The sequence below is a fragment of the Chrysochloris asiatica genome, unplaced genomic scaffold (assembly GCF_000296735.1).
Source record: "Chrysochloris asiatica unplaced genomic scaffold, ChrAsi1.0 scaffold00261, whole genome shotgun sequence".
NCBI classification, from domain to species: Eukaryota; Metazoa; Chordata; class Mammalia; order Afrosoricida; family Chrysochloridae; genus Chrysochloris; species Chrysochloris asiatica.
In genome coordinates this window covers 2,244,592-2,256,080 of record NW_006408779.1, presented here as the reverse complement: position 1 = coordinate 2,256,080, position 11,489 = coordinate 2,244,592, and the positions used below count along the sequence as shown (strand labels likewise).

Below are 11,489 nucleotides of genomic sequence, written 5' to 3'. Positions count from 1 at the left end.
CACTCTGACAGGACGTGTGTGCTCATGACGGAGGACATAGGACAGCCTGGACACTGCACAGACAGCCCTCCCACCCCATGTGGGTGGCTCACTTGGTATCTGCAGGGTGGATGCTGTTCAGGTAGATGTGCACCGTGTGGTAGAAAAGGCCCACGATGGTGGTCCAAGCTGAGGGGAGATGCTGTTAAAGGAACGTCCAGCCCCACCCCACTTCCACCTGTGCCCCTCACACCCCACCCAGCAATGCGGGACAAACGACCACACGTATGTTTGTGTGGCTCCAAGGAGCTGTACGGGTTGGGAGCAGGGGACATGAGATTCTCATGGTTGACCAGAACCTCCTAGGAGCACGGACTCCTAGTGCCCACACACAATTCTGGCTCCGTGGGCCTAGCTGGGTCTTGGCCCTACTTCCACACAAGAGTTCGGGGACTCACACTAGAGACACACCCACAGGTGCACATGGGGGTAGGGACCAGCTCCTGGGCCCACAGATCTGACAGCAGGGGGTAGACAGCTCTCCTAAATGTTCCCCGCTCACCTTGGCTGTGGAAGGCTTCGTGGGGGATTTCGATGTAGCTGTGGCCCTGGGCCAGGAAGCGGTAACGGGAGCCATTCAGAGTCCTGGGCAGGACCATGGCCACCGAGTACTCTGGAGGGGTGAGGAGAGGGTGGTCAGTGAGCCCTGGGCTGTGGGAGGAATGCTGACTCGCATCCTCCAGCAATCCTCAGAAATCGACAAGCCTCAGACAAATGGACCCAGAAAGTAAACGGCAAGGCTCTGGGTATGCCTCCCATGCCAGGACCCTCCAGCACGCCCTCCCTCACCCACCATGGTTGTCACTGAGGCGGCTGGGTCTCTGTTCCTGGCTCCAGTCACTGGGCAGGGCTTGCTAGCTGGACTATGTCACGAGGGCACACAGCACTGCCACCTGTCTAGTGCCCCAGTCTGCCCCCAGAAGAATGGGACTGGCCCTACACTGCTTTCAAGACTAAAAGGAGGCTTTTCCACACTTGCATAGCTCCCTGAGGGGCACAAAGCATGAATAAACACGCTCACCTACAAACCAGAAGGTTGGCGATTCAAACCCACCCAGAAGCTCTATGGGGAAAAGCCCTAGAAATCTACTTCCAAAGGGGGAAAAGAAACCCAATATGATCCAGTGTTCCCGATACTTGGTACATATTTTAGAGCAATAAAAGCCGTGATATGAATAGATACTTGCACACCCAGGTGCATCACAGCGCTGTTCATGATAGAGAAGTGATGGAGACCGCAGATATACCAGTAACAGAAAGGTAGGTAAGCCACGGCACATACACTGAATGGAATGCTACCCAGCGTTGAAGAACGCAGCATCTGCGCAATGCCTCCCAGCACGGATGACCCTGTGTCAGTCACAAAAGGCCACAGAATGTGTAAGACCACTGCTGTAGAAAGTCAAGAAAGGTGGTCACACTGAAAGAAACTTGCTTTCATGATTCCCAGGGCTTGGAGGAAAATGCAGACTAAGTCACGGGCTACAGGGTACATGCATGTTAACTTGAGTGACAGGGAAGGCAATAAATAAGTTTAAAAAAATGTAATATGGATAGCTGAGAAAAAAAGATAAAAATGATTATTATCATTTAAAAAAAAAACAAAAACAAACATGAACAGAAACTGAGAACCCTGTGGAGCACAGTTCTACTCTGACACACACGGGGCGCCATGAGTGGAATCCACTTATGAAAACTCATCCCCTGAGAACCCTGTGGGCACAGTTCTACTCTGACACACATGGGGGCATCATAAGTGGAATCCACTTATGAAAAATCATCCACTGAGAACCCTGTGGGGCACAGTTCTACTCTGACACACATGGGGGCATCATAAGTGGAATCCACTTATGAAAACTCATCCACTGAGAACCTTGTGGGCACAGTTCTACTCTGACGCACATGGGGCACCACTAGTTGGAGTGTACTCAATGGCAGTTGGTTTGTTTTTGGTTTAGGGATTGTCTGATGGTGGCCAAAGAAGAATAGATTTGGACCCATGAGTCCCACTGACTCATCCTTCTCCCTTATGAACTGGGAAGACTGTCCATAGCCTGGACATGGCTTTGGTGTGGCCCCTAAATGCTCCAGAGTTTCCAAGTGTACCTGCCTTGAGTCTAGACACCTGTTTTTCTCCAGAATGTAATTCCTTCATGTAACAAAATCCAAACAACAAAAAGTTTTGCTTCGTCAGCATTCGTGTGTGATTCATTGATGGATTACATTCACCATTCTTCCCAGAACTTTTCCCATCAGCCTCAGCAAAGACTTCCCTGGCCCCTGGTAACCAGAGATACAACACTTGCCCATTCTAGGTATTTCACACAAATGGGGTCGTGGAATTTTGTGATTTGCAACTGACAGATGTCACTCGGCATGGCATTTTCAGGGTTCATCCACAGATTGGTGGGCACCAGTTGTGCCCACAGATACACCCAGTGCAGGTTTGGCCCAGACCTTCAGTTTGCAAAAACAGACAAATGCAGTGTCTGCAAAGTGCAAACAAAGCAGGCACAACCAATTAGGGCTGCCTGTGTTCTACCATGTGACCACCACACTGGGTTGTTGTTGTCAAGGGCTGTCCAGTTGGTTCTGACTCAGAGCAACACTGTATAGGGTTTCCAAGGAGCAGCTGGTGGGTTTGAACTGCTAACCTCGTGATTCTCAGTTCAGTGCTGATCCTATAGTGCCACAACATTAATTGGATGAGTTTAGGGTAATTAAACCACCAAACCCACAGCCCTTGAGTTAATTCTGACTCATAGCAACCCCACCAGGGCTTTCTCAGACTGTTGATATTTATGGGGGTAGACAGCCTCAACTTTCTCCCCGTGAATGGCTGTGAGTTTAAACCACTGGCCTTGTGCTTAACAGTCCTGGGCTCTGTGGTTGTTATTGTTTTTGTGAAGTGCTATTGAGTCAATTCTGACCCATAGCGACCCTGCATAGGGTTTCCAAGGAGCAACTGGTGAGCTTGAACCACCAACCTTGCAGTTTAAACGACTTTGCAGTCTGTCGCATTAGCCGACAGCGCCACACCAGAGCTCTGTGGTGGGCAATGTGAAAAGACCACTGTGTGACTTCCCCTCTCTTTATGGCTGACCAGGGCTCCAGTGTGTGTGGACCCGTTGTACTTGGATTGCGTCCCAGAATGCCGTGTGGGAAGATAGGCAGAGACCCTGAGGCCCTGGAGTGGGTTTGTGTGCCGGAGACGCCAGTTACCTGCCATGGAGGAGGAGCCCGCAATGGCGGCCTGGGGCTCACAGGCTGGCAGGTTGGCAGATATGTGGCCCATCACGGTGTCGATGGTCTCGATGAGCCCCAGCACCACAGCCTGGTCCTGGGACAAAGGAGGGCAAGAGAACCAACTAACTCAGGAATCACAGACCCTCCTCAAAACCCCAGTCTTAAACCCACTGTCCCTTTCCTCCCTGTTGTAGCTGACGTCTGAAAGGATACAAGTCTATCCAATAGAAACACTGGGCGCTCCTGCATCTCAAACCGGCAGATGTTTTCAAAGATTCAAATTGGTGGAGATAATTCAGGGAAATCAGCCCTTTAACGTCATATGGTGTGCCCGGGGTCCTTCTGGGTGAAGGGGGTCACAAGGCCTCCTCACCCCAACTTTGGAAGACACGTGTTGAGGCAGCAGCCTCAGGAGACAGGTCGCATCATCTGGACTTGCGGGTGCAGAACTGTGCAGCCTGTTGCTAAAGCAGCCTGGCCCGGGTTAGCCTCACCAATGCTACAGAGGAATATCTGAGACCGCTGGGAGATGTGCTTGACAGAGTTGAGTCAGATGTGCAGTATGTATGTAAAAAATACATGCATGAAAGCAAATTGTAAGATAGACTGGAAAGTGTCATGGATTAAACTGTGCCTCCCCCTCAAATATGTGACACTTTGGCTGGGCCGTGCCCCTCAGCATGATGTGATTGATGCCACTGTCGTGAGTGTAGTAAAGCCTCACGTCTGTGATGTGAAGACGGCAGGAAAATAACTTTCATTTGTGGACGTCATCCCCTTGAGGTATTTCTGTCAGAGCTACATTAGATGCCTGAGACAGCACACATGTGGTATTTCTGTTAGAACTGCACTCGAAATCTAAGGCAGAAGAAACACACACACGTGTGTTAGCCACCACTCTCTCAATTCTAGGATGGCAATAGTTTTATTATACGCATTTTCTCACTTCCTTTCAAGATATTTGTTTATTTCTTAAATAGGTAAAATCAACTCAAGTTGTTTTTAAAAAAACAAAGCTAAAATTATTCCATTCTCCTTTCTTGTTATTTAAGTACAGAGAAAATTATAGACTTTCCTCTTTTATTTTATTTTATATATACCATATTTTTGTGTGCAAACAACATACCCACCATTGAGCACAGAAATTAACACACAGGGGTGTTGCACGGTTTGCAAAACACTGTATAACACGTGTGTCATTTTGCATAAAAATATGGTTCAGCAGCTATTGCTCTGTGAATTACTGTTCTCACTTAGTTCACTGATCTTTAAATGTCAAACATGGGTGTTTTTAAAATTACCATTCAAGAATTATGTGATGGGAAATTAGTGTAAATTGCTACAATTTGATGAACTTGACCTATACTTATGGATGTAGTAGCTCAAAATACCAACTGAGAGGGAAGCAGTCTTCACATCGAATGTCAATTCTATCCCCTCTGTATACAGGGTAGATAGGGATGGGCAACTTAGACATTGGCTACCTAAAATGAGAGGGCGATAAAGGCATGAAGTGACTGGCTTACAAGTTTTCAAGGGGGAGTTTAGTTTAAGAGTGTGTGGAGGAAGATAGAGTTCCCACTGAATAGTTTTCATCTTGTCTACATGGGTCTGGTGAAAACAGATGGAGAGAAGATTTTTATGATTCAATAGTGAGTAACTGTTATCATGACTAATTGTGACTGTCACGATTGTAAAGGTAAAAGTTTTATAACATCAAGGGGGGAGTAGTTAATCTTACAGTTCAGACACAGAGGACCCTAGGACCATCAAGGGAGAAGAGCATGAGCAGAATGCAGGTTCTATCCAGAGAAGCAGCAACACCAGAGATGGAGGCAGAGATGAGGACATGGAGAGAGAGAGCAGCTGAGGACTCTAGACACATGGAAAGACAGGGATGGAGTGCTGGCGTCCAGGAGGCAGGCTTGCAGAATGTGTCCTTTGGGTGTTTAAATTCTTATATATTCCTGAGTGTTTTTGTGTATATCTTCCCCCCCCCAAAAAACAAAACAATACAAAAAAACAAAGGGACTGGAAGCAAATACTGCTGACTGATGATGTTCGGAGGAGATTGTAATCATTGCAATGAAACGATGAGTATAAAACTGTTGTTCTCCTGTAACAATGACCACTCAGTTCACAATAAAAATAAAAATAAAAAAGCTACCAACAACAAAAAGAACTATGGGATGGTAAAATTATATTAAATTATATAAAACGGTAAAAACATAGTAAAAATGTCACAAAAGATGGTAAAAAAAGCAGCAGACTGCCATCCAAGAGTTATGTGACAGTAAAACAATAGACATGTCTCAACCTCAGGAAGCCACCAGCGCATCCTGTCTGGGGTCTGGGGATGTGATCTGTCCCCCTGAAAGGTGTACATGGTTCTGCAGCCACTGAGCACACAGGACACTGACTAACTATCCTGTCGGCATGAGAGCTGGTACCCCTGATTCCAGGGCTGGGAGATCATCCTCCTTTTATCGATGTGCACTGGGTCATGCTATGATACTTCCAGGAAGACAAAATGACCACAAGGTCCTCTCACCTGTCAGGGGTCAGCACGTTCTCTTACCTCTGACACGGTGGTGGCCCAGCTGGGCAGTTGAAGGACCTCTCCCACAGTTTTGAGGAAAGTCTACAGACAAGACAAAGGGACAGTGTTCAGCATATACCCTTACTCTACACAATCTCACACTGCCTGAGGCTAGCTCCCAATGTGTCTAGACCTACCGAGTCACTTTTGGTGAACAATTTGGCCTCTCATGAGCACACAAGTTCCATATTACAGATGTACTCTGGGAAGCCCTGTGACCTCAGTGACAAGTGTTGAGGTATGCAGGAATACTAGCAGACATGGGAGGAGCCCCTGGAAATACCTGGTGGGTGTGTGAGTGGATGCGTGAGCAAGTGGACAAAGTCGTAGTCTGCTAGGCAAGCTTTTCTTGGGGTGAGAAGCCCAGAGAATGTGACCATTTGTGGTGACTGAAAGCAGAGTTACTGGGGCACCTTTGTTGGGTCACCTTACTAACAGTGGATTTCACTCACAAACTCATACTAGTCTGAAAACTTGAAATTAGCTTCTAACATATTCAAATTGGGAGATTTCAAACAGAAACGTGCAGATTTCCTGGTTCTTTGGAGAACAGTAGAAGTATGCACAGCCCCTAGTCCACATTCCCACACACGGCCAATGCTGGACAGCAGCTTCCCCTGAGACAGACAAGTGGTCCCCAGGTTGCCCCAGTCTCCACCTCTCCCTGTTGCCTGACACCCTCACAATCACCGTTAGTCTGAGCCCACAGTTGCGGTCACTGTCGTCAGTCCATCTGCTGGAGGGACTTCATGACCAATAGTGACGTCTTCTCCAGGGACTGGCCTCTCCGATGACAAGTCGGAACCATGTGAACTGGAGTGCAACCACCCTTCTTTCTAAGGAGTATTTTGGCTGTACTTCCAAGACGCTGTGTTTGTTTTTCTGGGAATCCATGGTATAGTTAACATTCTCGCCAACATACTGTAATTCAAAGACATCGATGTTTCTTCCATCTTCCTTATTCATTTTCATCTTTCTCGTGCAAACAAGGTTAATAAAAATACCATGGCTTGGGTCAGGTGCACCTTCTGCTTTAATCTTTTCTCCATTTTTCCATTCACTTCATTATTCATAGTGAATTTAACTGTCTGTCTCCTACTATTGACACCAGAATGAGACCTAAAGACCTAAGGCCTGAGTCAATCTCCCACATTTCCACCAGTTGCCACTTGCATGGAAAATGACGTCTTTATATTCATTGTTGTGAAGTGTCGTCGAGTAGGTTCTGACTCACAGTGACCCTGTATAGGTTTTCAAATAGCAGCTGGTGGGTTTGAACCACCGAGCCTGTGGTTAGCAATCCAGGGCTTATCCTACAGTGTCACACCAGTTCCTAGACACTGAATATTTAGAGAATATATCAAAAAGTCTCACTCTTCCACTTACTATTCATTCAAGATCTATTTCCCAAGACTTTAAAATGTCAGGCCCTAGGAATCAATGATAAACAGAGCCATCGTGTCCTGGCCCTTGCTAGACGAGTGAGCAGATTTTATAACCTAGGTCAACAAACTTTCTCTTAGAGAGTCACATCGTATATCGTTCAGGCTTTGAGGCCCATAAGGTTTCTATCACTATTCAAGTCTACCATTGGTAAGATAAAAATTGTTCAGTGCTGTTGAGTAGGTTTCGATTCATAGCTACCCTGTATGATGTTTCGAGGCGGTCAATCTTGTGGAAGCAGAAAGCCTCACCTTTCTCCCTTGGAGACACTGGTGGGCTCAAACTGCCAACCTTGTGGTTTGCAGCCCAGTGCTCATCATACAGAGCCACTGAGCTCCCAAGATGAAGGTAACCATAAACAATACTTAAGTGAGCAGCCATGCTTGTGCCCCAATAAAACTTTATTAACAAAAACAAGCAATGGGCTAGATATGACGCGAGAGCCGCCATTTTGCTGGCTCTTGCTTAACAACTATACCATCAAGTGGAAAGACAGTGTAGCCACATTTGCAATTAGTTCTCTAGTAGCCACATGAGAAAAATCAAAACAGATGGAAGTCAGTTTACTTAAACCAGAAGAGCCAAATATTATCATTTCAAGAGGCAATCAATCTGAAAAGATCAACTAGAGCTTTCCCTGTTTTGTTTCGTTTTAGGAGGCCCGACGGAAAAGCAGATTAAGCTTTGGGTTGCTAACTGAAAGGTTGGTGGTTCAAACCCACCAGCCACTCCTGAAGGAAGGAAGCCGGAATCTGCCTGTGGGGCAGTTCTACCGGGCCCTGTAGACCACTAAGTTACTGCCAGTCAAAACTGACTCAGTGGCAGTGGTTTTTTATTTGAAAGCCTTTTTTATTCTTCTTCAATTGTGAATTGGGTGGAAGTTTACACGGCAAATGGGCTTTCCATGAATCACTTCAGACACATTCAGTTGGAGAAACTGATGGCAGTCCCACCGTGAGCCAGCCCTCTTCCCACGTCCGCCCTGTGTTTTCATTTCCACTCATCCTTCCTGCCCTCGGAGCTTTCTCCCTGAGCAAACACTGCCTTTTGGTCTCATAGGGTTGGGTGTTCCGAGGAAAGAAACCTGGTGTGTGCCTTACACGCATGTCGCGTCTCATTGGGGGTTACCATGTCTCTAGAGTCCAGGCGCCACACAGGCCAGTGGAGACCTCACTGAACAGGACAGCACCATGGGCCTCTTGCCATGTTCTGTCCAACTGCCTTCTGCTGGTCGTGAGAAGCTAGATGTTAGAGAAATGTGCAGAAGGGATGCCAAAGATTTTCATTTCTCTATTCTCCCATGGGGTTTGAGCCCAGGAATCAGGTGGATTTGGGGCAAGGCTATAGGATCTGCTCCCAGGACACCGTAGGCCGGCTCTACAGCAGGATCCACGCCACCTCAGCATCATGGCCCACGGACAGAATCCGCCTGACAGATGCCTATGTTTGGCCTGCACATGATTTCTCTACTTTCTTGCAAACTTATATATATATGCTATTGCTGTTAACTGCTATCGAGTTGGTTCCGACCCATAGCAACCCTGAACAGGGTTTCCGAGGCTGTAAATCTTTACGGGAGCAGAAAGCCTCATCTTTATCCCGCTGAACAGCTGGTAGTTTCGAACTGCTGACCTTGTGGTTTGCAGTCCAATTAGTAACCACTACGTTCCCAGATCTATCTATCTAATCTATCTATCTATCTTATCTATCTTATCTATCTATCTATCTATCTATCTATCTATCTATCTATCTATCTATCTATCTATCTATCTATCTTATGGTGTTTGTGGGGAAGGTTTACACAGCAGTTTAGGTGCCTATTCAGCCATTTCTCACTATGCATGAGTGATCTCCTTAATTCTATTCTGGTTGCTCTGGCTTCTTTCATCTAGTCTCCCTGCCCTTTCACGGTTTCATCTTTATTTGAAGGTCATTGTTGTCTGTTTGGTCTCAGCCAGGCGATATTTTTAAAGGAGCACAGTCCTTACAGGTGACAGACATTATGTGCGGCTTCAAAAGTTTGTGCACAAACACCATGACCGTGTCGTTCCTTTTCCCCACTGGGTTTTTGAGCTAATCTGTTATTTTGCTACATAGTGACCTCAGGGGTTAGTTTAGGCTCAAGGTTTCATCAGGACAAAGTCTCAACCAGTCCAGCAGGTACAGTGACAAGATCTCTTTGTAAATTTCCGTTAACTTGCCCATTTTTAAAGGTTGAAAGATTTGCCAACGTTTGGGGGAAATCCCAGTTTAAGCCTCCCTTTAGTAATATGAAGTCAAGAAGTGGTAGCTCTAAAGATTAGCATTAGGGGGGCTCCATCCCTCTAGATGTTGGCCACAGTCCCTACCCCTCCCTATTGTCTCATGTCTGGCACATTTCACCTGTTTATTTTGCCTGTCTGACCCTGAAGGTATTTGAAGTTGCAGCCTCACACACGATCAACTTTAGTTAGGGGGGAACAAGAGGAGCAGCAGGAAAGGGGGGGAGTCACTAAGCTAAAACGCATGTTTCCTCTGTAGACTACCACTGACTCTATGTTCCAATACAGACATCCCTTGAAGGACATGCCTTCAGCTTCCGACACCTCCTAAGATAGAAGGTCTCCTGGGCCAGGCAAAGGGCTTTGTGAGTGTCCCTGCCTGTATGGCCACACCCTGATTCTGGCTGCAGGACTGCCCCCCATTTAACTCCTGCAGCCACACAGCCCATTCTTCCTGGGGTCCTGCCAGTTCCTACAGCCTACTCGGCACTACACTCGGATTCTGGAAACGATGGTTCTCACCTGCCACAACTGCTCATCAAATTGTGTCACCACCACGCTGGGTGTGAAGCAGGCCCTGTATCAGCCACAAACAAACACAGACCCAGGTCTCCTGTGGGTTTGGGGGCGGTTTCTCTCGGATACCTTCAGCACTGTACTGCAGACACCTCTGGGGCAGGGCCTGGACTTCTGGAAGGTTCTGAGAATGCCCTCAGAGTCTGCATCCCATACTTAGCTCCTAGGGGAACTTGGACCTACCCCCAGTAGGTCAGGGACAGGTGGGCTGTGAGCACCTGTGGGCACAGTGCCCCGGTGTCCACCCAGGCCTGACACAGAGGAGGTGCGGGCTCAGATCCTGGTTTCACAAGCTGACTATGCGTGTGCATTTGGGGAGAACTGAACCATCAGCCTCATAATCAGTTAACAACCCCTCACAGTAGGTGTTTAATAAACATCTGCTTAATTAATCAGCTAAATATTTAATCCACTAATTAATCTCCTACCTTCTCGCAGGGACCAGTCCCTGAAGAAAGACATCATGCTTGGTAAAGTGGAGGGGCAGTGAAAACGAGGGAGACCCCCAGTGAGGTGGATTGGCACAGTGGCAACAGCACAGGATGGGCAGGTGTTTCATTCCGTTGTACGAAGGGTCACTATGGGTCAGGACTGACTCGACAGCTCCTCACAACAGCACAGAATGGGGAGGTGTTTCATTCCATTGTACGAAGGGTCACTATGGGTCAGCCCCTCACAACAGCGTCCCCTCAGGAGCAGGGCCTCAGTGTCATTTGTTATTGCTAAATGCCGTCCAGTCCGAGCGACTCAGGATAGGGGTCCTGCACTTATCCTACAGTTCCACACCTATTAAGTGCTTGCTGTATACTCAAGAGGACTCATCACAGAAATTATTCTGTGTGGCAGTCAGGAAGACATGACCCAGAGGTAACACTTATTGAGCATCAACTGCATACTAACTGCTGCCTGTCATAATAACCTTCATTACCTAACGTAATGGTACTTAGAGACACCACGTGGTACTGGAGTCCTGGTGTGGTGTTGCGGGTTAAGGCGCAGGACTGCACTGTTGGTTTGAACCGCTAGGTCAGCTGCTCTTCAGAAACCCTATACAGAGTCACTGTGGGTCGGAACTGACTCGACGGCACTTAACAACAACAGAGAGACCATGAGCGTTTATTGAGCGCTGACTACATACTAGACACTGCTTGTCACAGTAATCTTATCACCCCACTAACTGGACTCAGAGAGACCATGAGCATCGATTGAGTGCCGACTGCATACCAAGTCAATATTGTTACGTGATGTTGAGTCGGTTCCAACGCATAGTGACCCTGTTGAGGATTTCCGAGGGGCAGCTGGTGGGTTTGAACTGCCGTCCAGAG

General features: G+C 47.3%; 1 protein-coding gene across 1 annotated transcript in view; it reads right to left on the bottom strand.

Annotated features, from left to right (window-relative positions):
- Window positions 1-11,489, bottom strand: part of GPR133 (G protein-coupled receptor 133) — a 97,955-nt gene that overhangs the window by 46,493 nt on the left and 39,973 nt on the right. Inside the window, exons 11-14 of the mRNA XM_006874081.1 lie at window positions 5,864-5,926; window positions 3,262-3,379; window positions 542-652; window positions 93-168 (exon numbers count right to left, since the gene is read on the bottom strand). Coding sequence (XP_006874143.1) covers window positions 93-168; window positions 542-652; window positions 3,262-3,379; window positions 5,864-5,926 — 368 coding nt within the window. The remainder of the gene's footprint in view (window positions 1-92; window positions 169-541; window positions 653-3,261; window positions 3,380-5,863; window positions 5,927-11,489) is intronic.